The sequence below is a fragment of the Melopsittacus undulatus genome, chromosome 4, assembly GCF_012275295.1.
Source record: "Melopsittacus undulatus isolate bMelUnd1 chromosome 4, bMelUnd1.mat.Z, whole genome shotgun sequence".
Taxonomy (NCBI): Eukaryota; Metazoa; Chordata; class Aves; order Psittaciformes; family Psittaculidae; genus Melopsittacus; species Melopsittacus undulatus.
The window spans coordinates 23061207-23080188 of record NC_047530.1 but is presented as its reverse complement, the minus strand read 5'-3'; the positions used below and the strand labels follow the sequence as shown (position 1 = coordinate 23080188).

The window sequence follows — 18982 nt, the reverse complement described above, 5'->3', positions numbered from 1 at the left end:
TCATCCATTTTCCCCTTCTTGAAAATGGGGGTTATGTTTCCCTTTTTCCAGTCATCAGGAACTTCATCTGACTGCCATGATTTTTCAAATATGGTGGACAGTGGCTTAGGAGCTTCATTCACCAGCTCTTTCAGGACCTGTGGATGGATTTCATCAGGTCCCATGGACTTGTGCACATTCACTTTCTTAAGATGGTCTCGAACCAGATCCTCTCCTACAGTGGGCCTGAGGTCTTCATTCTCACAGTCCCTGTGTCTGCCTTCCAAGACTTGGGTGGTGTGGTCAGAGCCTTTGCCAGTGAAGACTGAGGCAAAGAACTTATTCAGAACCTCAGCCTTTTCCAAATCCTGTGTAGCCAGTTCTCCTGATAGCTGCCAGAGAGGGCCCACGTTGTCCCTAGTCTGCAATGTACCTATAGAATCCCTTCCTGTTATCTTTAACATCCCTAGCCAAGTTTAATTCTAACTAGGCCTTAGCTTTCCTAACCTGGTCCCTAGCTTCCTGGACAGCATTCCTGTATTCTTCCCATTCCTCCTGTCCTTGCTTCCATGTTTTATAAGCCTCTTTTTTTTCCTTTGAGTTTTCCTCAGCAGCTCCTTATCTATCCAAAGAAATCTCCTGGCCCTCCTGCTGCACTTCCTTCTAGTTGGGATGCAACACTCCTGAGCTTGTAGCAGGTGATCCTTGAATACCAACCAACAGACTTGGGCCCCCCTGCCCTCTAGGGCTATATCCCATGGGACCATACTAAGCATGTTCCTGAAGAGGCCAAAGTCTGCTCTCTAAGTGGTTATCTCTTTCTGGGCTGGAAACACTGCTAGGTCATGTTGAGCTTCTAGCGAGCCACCACCCCCAGGTCCTACTCTCAGTCCAGTCTCCATCCAACCTGTGGTTGTGCTTGGGATTGCTCTGACTCAGGTGCAGGACTTTGCTCTTGGCCTGTTGAACATCATGAGGTTTGTCAAGGTCCCTCTCAATGCCATCCCTTCCCTCCAGTGCGTTGACTGCACCACACAGCTTGGTGTCATTGGCAAACCTGCTGAGGGTGCACTCAATAACACTGTCCATGTCACCAACAAAGATGTTAAACAGTTCCAGTCCCAATAGTGACACTTGAGAAGCATTACTCACCTTTGGTGTCCATCTGGACCTCAAGCCATTGACTGCAACTATTTGAGTGCAACCGTTTAGGCAATTCCTTATCCACCAAGTGGTCCATCCCTCAAGTCCATGTCTCTTCAATTTATAAACATGGATGTCATCCAGGACAGCATCAAATGGTTTTGCATGGGTCCAGGTAGATGGACTTGGACAGGTGTTCTCTGAATAATCCAAAAAACTACTTAAAAGTGCTTCTCTAAAGTTTGTACTTGGGCAGTATTATGGTGGTCAGTAGGAAGAGGATTCTGCCACTGGAATGGGATTACTCTGTTACATCCTGAAGTCATTGGAAAGGCTACCCATGGTTTCAGTGGGTGGGCCCTGGGATGTGGAGTGAAGAGAACTGGAAAGAGGGCTGAGAAGTAGCATGTTGTCTTTTTCTCATGAACTGAGAGTCAGTGTTACAGTCTTTGCCAGATAGTTTGAGTAGGTTAGAGAAGAGAGGAAGGGAAATAAAATTAAGGAATAGATGATAGAAGGGAGTATTACTTTTCTAGTTTTCTAGTTGTAGTTGATAAACCATTAAAGAAGTTTGTAGGGCAGTAGGCTCCTAAAGCTGCATGATATACCCTTACTAGAAAGGGTATCTGCAGTGTTGCTGCTTGCTCTTAAAGATGCCCATTTTTGTCACTGTTTCTTCAGGAAGAAGACTAAACTTCTTGTTGTTTCATTGCTCTAAGTGAAAATAATAAAATGGGAAGCAAATAACTTTCTACTCTGCATGGGAAAATACAACCACCCCTTAATTTTTGCTTCATAAGACAAGCATATCTGTTGAAAGCATAAACTGATGTTTAAGCAATTACAGTTCTGTAACTGCACAATTGGGGTGAACACTGAAAAAGATTGTGTGTGTGTTTTTAATTACTGTGGGATGCTTTTCTTTGCAGGTAAGTGCTCTCTTTAATTTCAGAGTAAGAGTTGATTTGTGGTTTGTTTGCCTTTTTTTTTTTTCTCCCCTCTGTAGAAACATGAAGATACAGACTGCCCGTGTGTCATGGTTTCATGTCCTCATAAATGTAGTGTTAAAACACTCATGAGGAGCGAGGTAAGAAGTCATGCTCAGTGTTGTGCTGAAAAATTAAATATATCTTTTTAGGAAGATCTCGCAAGAATTTTGCCAGAAGCCATTTTTTTGTTAAAATGTGAGATCTAAAGAAAAGCTTTTTCTACCACACAGTTAAGTGTGATAACACCCAAATATTTTTAATGATTTCTTGAAAAAATATTTTAAAAGATGTAATTTCTGAGATTTATGCTATTATTATACTTTGCTTGCCCAAGATTAGCGCATGTCTTTCCTGCTTTCATTTTTACTAGCTCTTCCCCTGCACTTGGCCCATTTGAAGCATTTGTTGAGTGTGATAGAGCAGCATCTTGGGTGGTTAGCTTATCTTAAAATAAAAAGGGGGATTTACTATTTAGTGCACACGGACAGGAGTTAGTAAAGATCAGAAAAATCATATAAATGTGTAGAATCATTCAATAGGAAAACTTAAATTATTATTAAGTCTGTTAAATTTGAGAAAAAATAACTTACACATAGAATTAGTGTAAGATACGAAGTAATATCGGTACAAAGTTCCAACAGCCAAATGCAACAATGCATAACAATGTCTTAATGTAGAGAAGCTTGTAGGAAAATTATAAAGACCAGAGTAAAAAAAAATCAAATCTATTCTTTTTTGAGCAAATCTATGTTCTTGTGCATTAAATAATTTAAGTAGCATCTGTCAGAGTTGATATGTTTATTTTTTTTTCCTAAAATAGAACTTATTCTCCAAGGATGGGAAAGAGCTTATTTAAGTCTTCAGCTCTCTGTAAGCCTCATTTAAAGAAAGTAAAGTTATCTGAGGATAAGCATTTCTCTGATACTTACTTCCTTAGTTGGATTTATAAGATTTTTCAGTTACACTTGTAAATTATTAATCGAGTTGTAGTGCACCTACCAAACACAGGGGTAGTCTTTTCCCCCATGATAATGAAATACATGATAGATACTGTACCTATTAGGAGAGACTGAGCAGCTACGAAATGAGAAAATATATACATTGAGCCAGTTCTATGAGTGCTTTCTTCCAAGTTTAGATCCTGGTTCTGGAACACTTTAGGCATATTCTTACATCTTCAGTGGTTACTTTGAGGTATATCTGAGTGCTAGTAGGAATTGACCCATTCATTAAAGGCCGGGTTGTTACACATATAGTCAGAAGTGGATTCTGAAACCACCATTAGCAACAGAATTTTAAACAGTCATCTTGCCCTGCATCATCTGTTGCTGTATGCTGCTTAATTTTTTTCTGATACTGTGAAAATGTGATATTACTTAGCTGCATGACTAGGGACAATGACTTTAATGTGGAAAACGGGAAAATGCCTGCCTAACAGTTTGAGAAAATTCTGTAGTGTACAACAAATGACTATCTTACTGTAGAATAAAAGGCAATTTTTAATGTTTAATTCATAACTCTTTGGCAGACTTCTAGTTTAAGAAGTTGAAAATGTGGCATTCTTTGAAGCCTGTTGTACCACATGTTCTCTCTCTTATTTGGTCTTACTTTTTTTCTGAACCACCTGTCTTGAAACTACACTCTGAATTTCTGCAAGTAGTGTTTAGAACATAATAGGTGTATATCGGAGATGAGTGACCAATTTCATCTCGGTGTCAGATTTTAAAGACTGACCTGTCTTTACCAGAACTATGTGTCCAAAGCAGCATTAGTTCACTACCTCTTTCTATGGAGGTGGATGAGCTGAGTCATGTGGGGCTTATGGTGTGGGAATTTCAAATGAGTTTTTGAAACCCTAAAGAGTGATGGCAGCTGAGGAGCTGCGCTCTAGCTCCTGTCTGCTTTGAGGGAAATATGAACTGCAGATCATGTTTTTGAACAGAGAGTGTTTATTGCACTGTCCCTTTCAGAAATGGCTCTTGCTCCAACTTTTGGGCAGTTTGCATCCAGCTGCTGCCCTCTGTGCTGCAATGGCTTCTGTCTGTATATATGTATATGCTTCTGTGAATTGGTTCATTTTCAAATGAAAAGTGGTCTGTGCTCATAATAATCCAAGATACTGGAATAAATCTCAATCTGTGAAAAATGCAGGCATTTTACTAATCAATTTTACTCCCGTGTACTGCATTTTCTTTAAAATAACTGAACTGTACCTATTCTAAAACTGTGTCTGTTTCATACAGTACTTGTTTAGTCTTTTTTGTGTAACTTAACTGTTAAATTCAGGCATGAAGAGAATTGCATGTTATGTTTTGAAAAATCGGTTCCTCATGAAATTAGAATTAGAAAAAATGTACTTTACTACAGTGAAACTGATCTTCAGACTTGCTCAGAGCACCAGTAAAAAATCACTTGTTGAGAAGACATTAGCCATTCACTAAAGTCAAACGAAATAATAGAAATAATAGTAGTGTGTTCTTTCTGTTTGCTTTTTTTAATTTTTTTAATTGGGTTGCCTACTGAAATAGTCTTTAGTAAAAGTTTCACTGTATATTAAATGTATCACACTGTATACTGTATTGGCATGTGCGTGTGGTTTACATATGTGTATATATAGTATTTGCACTTCAGACTGGAGAAAATATACACACGTGTATTGTATGTTCTGCAAATGGCACACAATACAAATCTAATAACCTGTGCCCTTTATGTTTTGAGCATTATCATGCAAACGTCTTTTGCCAAAACTCACATTTTTTTCCTATTGCAGTTGAATGCACATTTGTCAGAATGTATTAATGCCCCAAGTACCTGTAGTTTTAAGCGTTATGGCTGCACTTTTCAGGTCAGTATATAACAATTATACTTCCCAATTGATGAAAGTCTGCAAATAGAACCTAACTCTTTGACATGAAAGTTCTGGACTTCTGTAGTCTTGGTTAAGAAAAAGTGATCCAGTTGCACCAAGTGATTATGCAGCAGATGTTCGGTTTTGCATTTTAAAAATAAGCGATACAAAAAAGCCCACACATTCCTGCAGTGGTTTGGGAGTTCAGTTATGTGCATCATGTTGAAATAGGAAGATGATACATTTGAAGAACTTTTAAACTTAGAATAAAAGGGAAGTTACTTTTATTCTTCAGAAAATAGACTAGTAACTTCAGTTGTTTCTATGAAAATACATAATTTTCTTGAGCTAAGTATGTTTATATTTTCTCTCATTTGTGTGTCTTAATATTTTTATTAAGGTTAAGCATAGGTTAACACACAACATGTATTTTTATGTGCATTCATATGTCTCTGTGCACATAGGTGTATAATCAAAGCATAGCTTGACATTTAAGAAAATAAATTGTAGGTTTTAATCCTGGCAATCCCTGCAATATTTAAAGAAAGAAAAAAGTAAGAAAACCAGACCTCAGATTTAGTTTCAGAATTTTTATTCCAGTCTCTTCCAATATTCTCCTTCCCTTGTCATATATCTTGGGGAATTTGGATGCTTATATAATAAAGAGATGAGGAACCTTCAGAAACCACTGACAGGAAAATACTGAGTTTATCTGACAGTGTGATTCATTTGTTAGCCCATGACAACTTTGAGAGACAAAAACTGTAAGCAGCAGCACTTCTCAATAAATTACTTCCTGCAGGTATTTCCAGGTTCTTAAATACGAGCATTCATCATTTTAAGAGTTAACAGCAATGCTCTTCGTGGTAGAACTGATCAATGCCGTAACCCTGCCCACTGTTATGTCGTATGTATTGCCATTCATTTTATGTATGTATATGTGTGCATATATGTACATATATCCACATATATATTTTTAGTAATTTATATAGAGTACATACCTTGAGGATCATTGAAACCCTTTCAGTTGTTTTGCAGCATATCTACCATCAAAGCTAATATACTCTGCATTGCAAAACTCTAATAGAAGTACGTGTAATGCAGCAACATACAAATAAAGTAATATGGTCTGCATCTTATGTACTCTGTATATGATCTATGTGTGTTCTGTAAACTTTTTATATAGTGGTTATTTGTAACAGCATTTCTAGGTTGTGCAGAGGCAGCATATCTGAATATCATAGAGCAATCATGGTAACATCTTAAGATGACAAACTAGGCATTGTAATATCTCTCAAAATAGTTTATAAAGCTGGCAGCTTCCAGTGATGATAAATTTATCTTAAATATTTGTCTTTAATACTCAACTGAGGGAAAATTCAGTGCTTATGAAGCTGTTCATGAAATACAGCAGAAGTTTTAAATTACAGTTAGGGGAATTGGACTTTCTAGGTTTTGTATGACTCAAGAGTTTTATTGTGCTTTATTTAGTGTAAAGCTACACAAAAGACTCTAAAATATAATTAGTTTTGTAAATCTTTTTCATCTTTATTGTCTCTGATGTATCAAGCACAGTGGATGGAGATATATGGCAGTTGTATAAAACACTTGCGATATTAAATGTGTTCCTGACTTTTGCAAATTCCTGAGTAGATTTCCCTTCTCTCTACAGTTCTACAATGTGCATCTGTGAACCAAAATATGTAGTGTTGGTTCGATGTCTTGATATACTCTTTCTTTATAGGTTTAAAAGGAGTGGAATTGGCTAAAATGTATAAATTCTTTGTTGTCACAGGGAACAAACCAACAAATTAAAGCACATGAAGCCAGCTCAGCAGTGCAGCATGTTAACTTATTGAAAGAGTGGAGCAATGCTCTAGAAAATAAGGTATATCTTCTACTCACTTCTAATATTCATTGATTTCTTTAAATCATATAAAAGTACTGGAAGAAGCACTTTTTTTCTGTTTAACGGCTGTTCAACAGTACAGCTAAAGCACTGGTAGGCTCCAAAAGCAGTCAAGCCATTTAGTATATCTGGTACCTTTGTTATAACAAAATGCTGTGAGAAACTTGGCTTCACAACTCCATATACAGTTTTCCTCATTGGTAACTTAACTAAAACACTATCTTCATGTAGATAAAAAGTCCAGTATTAAATAGGAAATTTAATATGAGCTGCCTTCTTACAAAAGGGGAGGTTTCAAAAAGCTGTGGCAGCTATGAGCTGTATTTTTGCTACCTCAGTATTTTTCCAGAGGTAACATTATTAGAAATAGCATGTAATAAACCAGTAATTTTATTTATTTTTGTTCTTTCTTGCTCTCCAAACTTAATGACCTGCAAAGGTTAATTAAATTAAACCTACTGTAACTCCTGGGCACGATGATTTCTAGTTTCGTGGTAGACCACAATGAAGTTCACGTTGCAGTGCTTACTTGGGACTCCTGGTTTTAGGCTGTTTGCAATTTGGGAGGTGCTGGAAATCATATCAGTATCGTCTATGATCTGTCATATAGATGACTTAGCCATCTGTCTGCAAATAAAATTTAAGGCATCTGATACACAACTGCAAAACTTCAGAACAAATCACTGTTTTGAGGTTAGCAAACTCTGCCTAATAGGCATATTCTTTTCTTGACCTACAGTGATTCCATATGCATTGGTTTCCAGCAAGCTACTACAGCTACAGAAAGTACATTTTTAAAACAGAAGTTAACAGCAACAGCAAAATACGATTTTGGTTTTTGTCCCCAGCACATTTTGTCCCTGGATTGCTTGTTTTTGAAATTAAGGTCCCATGAGGAAACCACTGAACCTGGGAATGTGGTCTAGTGTAGTGTTTTTTAGGTAGAATTTTACTATATGTGTAGGGCTTAATTTTGATGATCAATAACAATACTTAAGTTTGCTTTTGCACTTGAATCTCTTTGTTAATGTAGGAATCACAGACTTTTTGATTTTGACAGATACAAATTCATATCCTTAGGGTTTTTTCATTAGTCTTGATTAAAACTATACAATTTATTTTACATCATAGGAAAAAAACCCCACAAGTTCCCTGTGACTTCCATATAGATTGTTCTGCCTTTTGTCAGTGACCTGAGAGGTTCTTTGTCATTTAAAAACTACCGAGCAGTTCTATGTTTGTCTCTTAACTTTACTTACTCTACACTTTACTACTGTTCAATTTTTGCTTTAACTTTCATTTAGGACATAACTTCTTATCATTGTTTGTCCATTTATATATATATATATCTTTTTTTTCTTTTTACTTCCTGCTTTGTAGACTTCTTCCTATTCATAATAAAGAGTTGAATCACTGGAAATCCCAAGACCATGCCAAGTTACCAGAATAGCTAACCACATATCATATGTCAGTGACTTTATTTTAGAGAGGGGTAACAAAATGATTGTAAGTTTATTGTTGTTCTTTTCTTTGAGAAGAAATTAATTTATAACAGTGCAAAGTTAATTTAGCTGGTAAATATTACAGAAATCTTGGCCCTGCTGAAGTCAGTGGAAGTCATGTTGGTTTCTGTAGGGTCAAAATTTCATTTGGGGTACTCACTGTGATGTGTATGGAAGAGAAAGGAGAAGTTGCCTGCTCCCAGTGACCAAGCTCTTTAACAGTGCTTGTGGATTATGCAAACTGAAAGTCTTCAGAGCTGCAAAGCTTGTGTTATCAGTTTAGTATTTTAATGGTGCTGTTGGCAAAGAACAGTAAGAGAAGGTCAAATGTAAAATCTTGAATCAAAACCTTGTGGGGCAAGTTAAAATTTCATGCTTTGTTCACTCTGATGGGACAGACTGAACTCCCACGGGTTTTGTGATCTTGGAAATAATGAGTTGAACATAAGTCTCTCTTAATGTGACTTTGTCACATTCTCAAAGAAATGTGGTATAAACTGTTTTCTCTTTTTTAATACATGACTTAAACATGGAGCCTTTTTAATCCATTTCTTTGTGGTGTGAAGTTTCTTCCGTTCTTTTTTGTAAGCAATAAGAAATAGCTAATCTGAAAAACTGTAGAATAGAGCATGCTTTGTCCTAGCAATATTTAAAATAGGACAAGGAAGTAAGGGAAGTTAAATGGTGCAGTTTGTAAACAGATGCTGTTTCCTTTGCCATGCTTTTTTTTTTTTTAACTAGAGTTCCAAAGACTTATGTCAGATGCAATTAAGATATTTAGAGTTAAAGATTTCTTATTCACAAATTACCACCTAACTACAGTTACTGGCTTAGCAATGACAGATGACTAAGGGCTGCAGGACATAATTCTATTTTTCTTGTGTTCTGTAAAACTGCGTGGAAAATCTCAGTACATGACAGGCCCATGTTTTATAACTCAGTACAGAAATGGAAATGTAATGCTAGTGACACAGAATGTAACTGCCTTATGACTGGGAGGCCTGGGGAGGAAACAATGAGAAAAGAGGAATGTAAAGATCACAGTTAACTAAAGAACTCTGATTCATTAAGGAAATGGAGGATGCAAAAAATTAAAAGTGGCTACCCAGCAGATCTGAAGTATGTGGGAGGCAAGGATGCTGATTTAAATTTAAACTTGTTCCTGAAAATTTTCTCTAGTACCTAACGATGCATTCCTTCAGCCTCAAGATTGTTTCTCTCTCTGCAGTGGCAAAAAATAGCTTTGTCTCATTTCTGTTGAGCCTCTTCTGACAGTTTTTCCATATATAAAATGGGGAACTAATGTGTTTGTGTATATGCACATGTGCTATGGTATATTGAAAAAAAGATACCTATGTGTTATGGTATCTGTATTTTTGGGCCTCTGATGAACATGCTGAATGCCTGTGGACTTCGAAAGTCTTGTCTAGTTTAGGCTAGTGTAGATATTGAAATTATTTGCCCTTTTAAACAGGCTTGCTTCTTGAGTCTAGGAGTGTGATTCGACAGTAGTGATATATTAGTGATTCAACTATGACTTATTAGAGGGCAGTTAAGGTGGTGGAATTCTACAGTGGTATCTACATCAGAAGTATAAGTGGCATGACCTCAACATAGCACATGTATTGGTAGTGGTGGTGTGTATTTTTGGGGGGAACATGACGCATCCAAGTGGTCTTAATGTGGAATATTTACCAAGATTTTCCGGGATCAGAAATGGTGCTGCTTCTTATCCATATAATGATCTGTCTGTGAAACTAGTCAGGGCATTTCCAAACGTAATTTTGCGTCAAGTGTATTTTCTCTACATTTTTGCCATTGAATTATCTTACCTGGGGAAAAATGAGATTCTTCTCTTTTTGTTTTTTTTAAGAAAAAAAAGCAAGCCACCAGCAAAAAGCAACCCCCTTCCTCAAACCACATTAATGAGCAGAGCAGAAAATACTGTGACAGAATATTTACTGTATTACTTTCATCCCCAAGGAATAGATATTATATGATACTCTTCTAACAAGGCTCATGTTTTAAAATCAGAATGACTCACTAATTAATGAATTCATAAAATGTCAATACAGAGAGAGAATATAATCCTTTGCTTGTAGCTCTTTATTCTTTTGTACTAGTAGGCACCATTGGATTTTCCTTCAAATACATGGCTCCCTTCTGTATTCATTCATTTCAGGAGTTTTCATCACCATATTTTGTGAAGCCAAGCCAATCCCATGCAGATGATGTTTCTCCTTAAATTTGCTATCAATCAGGATTGATTGTGATAGGTGGGGAAGATTAATATTCCTCTTCCCGACCAACTTTTCATTTGCTCAGCTTCTCTCTGGTATCCCTTCTTTGCTGGGCTCGAGTTCTTTACACTGATCTAGAGCTAAATAGGATGATTCTTCCAAACTCCAAGCAACTCCCAAGTCAGTCAGTGGAAACCAGGAAACCAACCCATTAAATAACAAACTGAATAAAGAAAATAATATGCTTAGAGTCAAGTTATTTTGCTGTTTGTGTATCCGATCTGCACTTTCATTAGCCAAAGTTGTACCAATACCACACTATGGAAGTGCAAAAGCAGCTATCAGAAAATTGGGGTTTGTTTATTTATTTATTTATTTTCAAGATATGAGAGAGATTTTACTAGGATCTCATCCCTTTCATATATGTAAGATAGCTTAAAACTAACAAAGTTACAGGTATTTGTAATAAACTCTGGCAGGAGTAATTGTAGAATTTTTTCCAGGTGGCCTTGCTCCAGAATGAAAGTTTGGAAAAGAACAAGAGTATACAAACTTTACATAATCAGATTTGTAGCTTTGAAATAGAAATTGAAAGACAGAAGGAAATGCTGCGGAATAATGAATCTAAAATACTTCACTTACAGGTAAGAAATTCAGAATCTCCCCATTGAAGCCGAAATGGTAGTAGCTTCTGTTCTGTGCCTTTACACTTGAGAAGTTAGGTGTTCCAATTAAAAAGGGGGGGACAGAGTTTACCCTATCATAAAGCTATTGTGATTATTCCCCTTACCCTTGGTCAGTAGCTGGTTGCTCTGTTGGAGTAAGATACTTCACTAAAACAGTGCAGCTGCCTAGCCTATGTTAAAACAAAATGCTCTGTTTAAAAAGGGAAAAGACTGAAATTAAAATAACAAATCTTATTGGAGGAATAATCATAACTATTTTGACTTCTCTCCAAAAAATAACTGCTTGAGAAACTACTGTCAGACTGGAAAACTGGAGAACAAGATTAGCACCTTAAAACTGTCATATGTATAATGTGTATTTCTTTTCTACTTGCGGGTATTTTAAAAACTATTAATCATGACTGAGATCAGTTTGGTGTGGAATTAATCCAAATGTAGTACAATGCATTTGAATCCATGTTTGTTGTCCTTCATCTGAGGAAAAGTATCCAATTATTCCTTTGCTAGTAGGTCTCAGTTTTTTATTTTGTGGTCTGAATAACCTGGCTACAAGCCAGCATCAAACTAGAAATTCTCTGGATGCTGTAGTGTGGTGCTTAGCCCAAGCTGAAATTCTTTACTTTGCATTCAGAGCTGGCCTGAAATGTGGATGCTCTGAATTTTGTGCTAGCTTGCATGATAGTTACCACAATTAGGGAAACCTCAGGAGATATTTAACAAGCTATTGTGAAAGTATCATTTACATGTTATTTTAGTATGCCTCCTGCATATCAGATTTTTCAGCATTTAGCTTAAATGAATGTAAATAAAATGATCTTTTGTCACTTGCTATTTACTTCACATGAAAATACAAATGTTGATACTCAAGCAAGATATAGTTATCCAACCTAGAGTAAGGCTAAATTCAGAGGACAGCACATTCAAGTGCTCAGTATCTTGAGGCCCTCAGTGTTGATTTATAAGGAAACCTTTAGGTTTGGCAACAGCAGCGTTTCTCTTTATAGTACTTACTGTTTTCCATGTTGTGCCCACATAGTATCCAGTTTAGCCTGTCTTAGTCATTGTTATTTGGTCTGATGATAGTCTGGGATATGGCTGCATACTTACAATATTGCATTCTGACACTGGGAAGCTAATCCCTGTATGTATTGATATTGCTGATTGAATCTACCAGGAGGTAAGTTAATTTGTAAGCCTGGGGTTTTTACACATGCTGTCTCAATAACCAGTGATGAGAGGGGAAATAGCAAACACATAGAACAGAGTTTTTCATGATTGCCTTGATGACAGATTGCAATATCTTTGATTTCCTCAAGCTGTATGTGTTAGCAAAATCAATTTTCAAATGATGTGTTTAGAAAAAAACATGTTTTAGAAAAAAATATGTTTAGAACAATATGGTTGTCAGATTCCAACAGGTAGCTTTTTGTTGGTAATAAATACTAGAGAGGATGGGTTTTGTTGGGTTTGGTTCTTTTATTTATGTATTTATTTTTCCTTTTCTCTTTCTTCTCCCCCCTATCCTTTTTACTTCTTCTCACCAGCTATTTTAGTTTAGTTATTTTAAGCCAGACTGTGTTTTACACCTATCTTAACCTGATTCCTTCCACTTATTGTAACTTCTGGTTCAGTCAGGTTGCTAAGGGCATCCTGGAAACACACCTCAATGTAATTAGCCTCTTTCTGTTACCTACTAGGTGCTGAAGGAATTGGTTACCTGTTGTGAGCCATTCGTTTTCTGGGTTGTGTTCAACAGCCATGGCTTTATAAGAGCCACAGATATTTCCAGTGTAGAACCTAGCCATTTCAGGTCGGGGCAAGCAATGCTTGCTTACTCCCCCAAGTCCTATAGCATGCTAATAATTTCTTGTACCTTTTTGGTATTAGTTGTCATGTAGCCTTCTTTGGCTTGGGAACAGCTGTTTCACTGGGCACAACTGGCATCATCCATACTGTGGGACATTTAACACAACTCGTGCATCAAAGGTGTCTGGGCACTGTCGGGAACCTCAGCCTTGAGATGTTTTTATTCAGATTAATGTTCTATCTACTGCTCTTGAGGGAAAGTATTTTTACTAAGAGTATGTAAGATACTTTTTCAACTGCTGTCCTGTGAAAAGGAAATTTGACATCCAGCATCCAGTGTGGGTAGAATATGGAAGAATAGTAGTGAGCAAAGTCTGAAGCTGAGTGTGGGCTGAGGTACTTAAAAGAAGCAGGGACCATATCAATATAGAATGATTTGATTGGTAGTATATTCCTTCAAAGGAGGAGGATGCATGATTTGTTTTCCTAGTCAAGTACTACCTTTGATTCCTTTTTCCAGTGTGTTCTTTAGCTTTTTGTTTTTTCCACATCAGTATCTCCCAGCATGAGGGATGTTGACTCCCTGTAGGGTAAAAAGATAAAGATCCCAGTGCTTTTTATAAAGGAGCTCAAGTCTTATTTCTGATTATTCTGTATCTCTTCAATTCTTATTAAGAGGTACAGGAGATAAAATACTATGTGCTTGCCAATGCATAGTAGAAGCAGCTAAAACCAGAATTGTTTCTGCATGTAGAAAGGTAGAATTATTGCACACAGGTTGGTGAAGAGAAGCTGGTGCCTAGTAACAACTTTTAGTAAACTTATCCCAAAAGAATAGCTTACAAATCTTCTGCATCTGTACCACTTTCCTAGTTCATCTAAAAATGTGTTTATTCGTTTTGTGTAATACTGTGTTAGCTCCAGGAAGTCCCAATTGGAAATTAGAACATCTTTGTGCTGAGGCACTGAACAAACCCATAACCATGTTACTGTTCTTGCCTTGCAAAGTTCATATTTTGTGTGAATAGAAGAAAAAGATCAGAGTTGGGCACAGCTTGAGTTTACTGCAGCATGTTAACTGTGAACTAATGGATGAATCTTGTGGCTTGGCTCTTACAATGTTCATTCAGGCCATTCTATGGTGTGTTTCCTTTTATATGTATAGCTAACAGCCCTTCCCTATCTTATTTTATGATTACCATCAAAGTGATGAAAGAGAATAACTGTGTTGGTAGCAGATAGTTTATACATCCAAGCAAGTTGCTTTATCTACTTTATAGGATCATACCCCTGAATTTATGATTCAGTACACAACTTTCATTCACAAAGCTGTAATTTTGCAGTGCGATCATTTTAAAACACTAATACAGAAATAAATAGTTAATCTTGAAATGTGTTAGATGACTCAGGGGTTTTGAGACACAACAAAATAAAACACTCCTAGAACATGATTTGGCTAGCTGGCTTATCAAATTGACAGCCTTCAATTAATCGTTACAGACTTTCAGTATATCTGAAACCACATGATTGAAAGCAAATGCCTAAAAGGGGAAATGAAGGTTGCATGGGGCAGAAGTGTTTTCCCCATCAGTGGGGAACATCAAATCCACATGGCTAACCAGAAGGCAAATGCAAAATAACTTTATTTTCTTGTTTTGTACTCAACTGCTATTTTTTTTCAGACAGAAGTGAGAAATCATTTTTACACATGTTGGCACTATATGCTGATAAAATGTAAAGTTAGACTTGAAATTTAACTGTAGGTGGTAGCAAAAGTAGTTTCTTGTCTTAAATATTTCTATCATGTGAACTTCACAACTGATTATGGGGTTCTGGCTAAAATTCCTGCTAGTCCAAATTAGCTGTGATAATGTGAGTGCTATGTATTTCTTCCATCAGATTTGAGGCAGACTAGGAAATATGTTCTCCTTTATATTTGTACTATACTGAGGTGCTTGCAATGTTCTTCTTCCATAGAATACCAGCATTCATATTTTTTTTTATTATTATGTTTTATGCCTTTCGAAAACCAATTGTATGGTGTTTGTTTGTTTGTTTTTCTTAACATGAATCAACCAACAAGCCCCTTCAACATGCATGGCTTATTAATTTTAGGAAATAATGGTGGGTATTTTAAAAGTGCTTAAGTGGAACAAAGTGGTAGTTTTGCTTACACTCTTGAGGGCTTCTGCTATGGTTATGGGCATGTAATAACTTAGGCGTTGATAGCTGAGTTATGTAAACTTAGAGCTTGCTAATGATTACCTATCCGCACATATACATACTTCTGCTCCATGTTTACAAGGGTAAGTTATTTTGCTGTTACCCAAGGATAAACACAAGCACGTAAGCAGCCATTTGATTCACACCATGGTAAGTTCTTGTGCCCATGCTTTGTTGCTTGACCACTCTGACACAAAACCCAACAATTATCAGCCCATAACATCAGTATAGACATTCAGAATACTGTTCTTGCATTGAAGGTGTGTTGTATTTTTTTTGGTTTTTATTTAAATTTAGACGAGCACAATTCCTTTTCTTTTAAATAATTGTGTTGATAATTCCGGTCGTGCTCTAATATCAACACTTGTGCAGCAGTAAATACAAGTGTTTTATAAATACTTGCGCTAGTCCTCTAAATTTTCAAGGTTTTTTGTTATTAAAACAGTTGACATCAGTGAAACTTGTTTATATTGAAAATGCATCTTGTTGATCTATAATTCCTGTTTAATTTGCATAAAATAATCTATTTTTGTTATTTTAACTCATATATGTTTTATAAAGCGAGTGATAGACAGTCAAGCAGAAAAACTCAAAGAACTGGACAAAGAAATCCGTCCCTTCCGACAGAACTGGGAGGAAGCTGACAGCATGAAGAGCAGTGTAGAATCCCTCCAAAACAGAGTGACTGAGCTGGAAAGTGTTGATAAAACTGCAGGGCAAGGAGCTCGAAATACAAGTAAGTGTAAGCACAATGGACTGAAGTACTCCAGCAGTGCTGTCAAGAGAAGAATGGTGTCCTTTGAATGGCACTCCCATTGTGATTTTTGTGGAAGCATCAATACTGCTGATTCTTCTGATTTTGTTTTTTTAAATAAAACTACAATCCCTCTCAAGCCTTGCTTCCACACTGATTCTTAGGCTTGACCCTCGTCTTTTTTGTTTTCTTGATGTGTATCGTGATACAGTATTAGTTCATTGTAAGTAGTTTCTCAATCTTTGACATCTAGTAGCTCAGCAGCTTCTTTAAATACAGTATTGGTATATTGATTAGTATTCTTTTATTACTCTTCTCCCACATGAATGGATCAACAGTATGGTTATCCACCTGAAACCACCTGTCCTGATATCTGTTAGAGGTATATTTGATCCAAAGAAGACTATAAGATCTGCTTCAGAATGAGGTTATTGTCATGCTTGCTGAATGAAATGAAAACTTGCATTTAGCAAGATAGTGTAGGCCACATGTAAGTGTTTAAATGATTGGTAAATCATTTAAGTCATTAAAAGCAAGTAATTAAATTATTATCATTTAATTAGATCTGTATAAAACAAACATTTCTTAAGAACTCATCTGCATCTCAGTGTTCTATGTTGGCCAGTTTTGCCAGTCTGCAAAGACAAGGAGTAGCCTTCTCGTGTGGGGGAAAGGAGAAATTAAGAATAGACCTTCCTCCAAACTAGCTAAATGATCATGAAATACAGAGCTAAGTTTGAATTTTGTGGGGTTTTACGATGAACTTTAGACATGGTAACAGCACTGCACATCTGAGACAAGTAACGTCTGAGAAGGATATTTTTAGTGATCAGCAGTGCTTCTGAATTTCAAAGGGATTATGTGTGACCATTTCCAAAGACTTCACTGCTAACGGCAATCTACAGATAATGCTACCAAGTCATCTCTCAAAAAAGGGAAGCCTCTGTTATATCACCAGACAAAATTTGAGTTAGATCATTTGAATAGTTGACTTTTATTGAATGGATGATTAACACCTAAGTTTGTAAGAATACTAGCTGGCAAACTATTGTCTGTGGACATTGCTTCATCAGTGGCCAAACACACTTTGGTTATTGAGGAAGAAAGTGTTTCATATACAATGTTTGATCGATTTTCACAGTCTTCTGAAAAAAAAAACCCAAACCAAACCCACTTTTTCTCACTATAGGCTCTTCCATTTTCTTACAGGCCTGCTAGAGACACAGCTGAGCAGACATGATCAGATGCTGAGTGTTCATGATATCCGTTTGGCTGACATGGATCTCCGATTCCAAGTTTTGGAAACTGCCAGTTACAATGGAGTATTAATTTGGAAAATTCGAGATTATAAACGTCGGAAGCAAGAGGCAGTCATGGGGAAGACCCTGTCCTTGTACAGCCAACCCTTTTATACTGGATACTTTGGCTACAAGATGTGTGCCAGAGTTTACCTTAACGGAGATGGCATGGGAAAGGGGACGCACCTATCACTGTTTTTTGTCATAATGCGTGGAGAATATGATGCGTTGCTTCCTTGGCCGTTTAAACAGAAAGTGACTCTCATGCTGATGGATCAGGGACCGTCTCGACGCCACTTAGGAGATGCTTTCAAGCCAGATCCAAACAGCAGCAGTTTCAAGAAGCCAACTGGAGAAATGAACATTGCATCTGGCTGCCCAGTCTTTGTGGCTCAAACTGTTCTAGAGAATGGAACGTATATTAAAGATGATACTATTTTTATTAAAGTCATAGTGGATACGTCGGATCTACCAGACCCCTGACATACAATAGGGGAGGCAGATTAAACAGAAGACAACTCCGTTTGGGGTTTTTTTATCAGTTTGTCTTCAATCAGAGGTCCTAAAGCTCACAGAACCACCTTGTGGAACAGATGGAAGAGTTTGAAGGCATAACTGCATAGGGTCCAATTGCGAAAGTAGCAACACATTAAGAAATCATACCATGATATATTTTTTAATAGAACTAGCAACACTTAAGTTCTGAAGAATCACTTATCCCTCATGAGGATAATGATTATGGTCAGAGAGGATTTTTTTTTAACTTATTAATGATCTAGTCAATTGGAGGTGAAAAGACATATACAGTATGTGCTGATTAAATTACTGACTTTTATTTTATTAAGCTAGAATACAAAAACAAAAAACTTCACACGTGGGCTAGCTGGAAATTGTCAGCATGTTAAAAGAAGAAATGAAGTAATGTTGCAGTTATGATATTATTTGAAAAACTGAGGTGCAATCTTGTCTGAAATATAGTATATTGTCTTTTTAAGGCCTCATCTGGTCTCTGTTTTAATAATTACTTTGTCAGAAGATGTTGGAAAAGTATCCATGTCTTCTCAAAAGTATCTGACTCAAAATCATATTTTTATTTAAAGTTCTATTGTTACAGAAAACATTTTATTTTAAAACTGTTGATAGACTGATATTTCTTGGAAGAAAAATAGAAGATATCAAACACTGGTTATCACTTGTGATAGGAAAAAAACTATTCAATTCTGTTATTTCTCTTTAGAAATGTAAACCTACAATATATGTCGTAGTTAATGACACTATTTCAAAATTAAGGAAAAATCACTCATGGATGCTGTGCATCATTATCAGATTTATAATTGTTTTCACCCTAAAATAGGGCATTTGTTGAACTTTGGAGTTCTAAACGGAATCCTGTACATTTTTTAAAGTTCTGCCCCATGCTTTCCAATCAAGCTATATATGTTGCACATTATGCTGTCAGCAGTATATAGTATTTTCAGTATTGGGGAGGAGGATTAGTGCTGAAAAAAGCCTGTATGTTTGTTCTGTACTAGCAGCCATTGCTTCTTTAAGGACAAATCAGCAATGTCTTAATACAGTGATGGTGGCTTGCATGCATATATGTGC

The 18982-nt window shown here is 36.5% G+C and overlaps 1 protein-coding gene across 1 annotated transcript in view; it reads left to right on the top strand.

Annotated features, from left to right (window-relative positions):
- Positions 1–18371, top strand: part of TRAF3 (TNF receptor associated factor 3) — a 62667-nt gene extending 44296 nt beyond the window's left edge. Inside the window, exons 8-13 of the mRNA XM_005149562.3 lie at positions 2129–2209; positions 4882–4956; positions 6755–6847; positions 11114–11254; positions 15887–16061; positions 17289–18371. Of these exons, the coding sequence (XP_005149619.1) occupies positions 2129–2209; positions 4882–4956; positions 6755–6847; positions 11114–11254; positions 15887–16061; positions 17289–17860 (1137 nt within the window). The 3' untranslated portion in view covers positions 17861–18371. The remainder of the gene's footprint in view (positions 1–2128; positions 2210–4881; positions 4957–6754; positions 6848–11113; positions 11255–15886; positions 16062–17288) is intronic.
- The last annotated feature ends 611 nt before the right edge of the window (positions 18372–18982 follow it).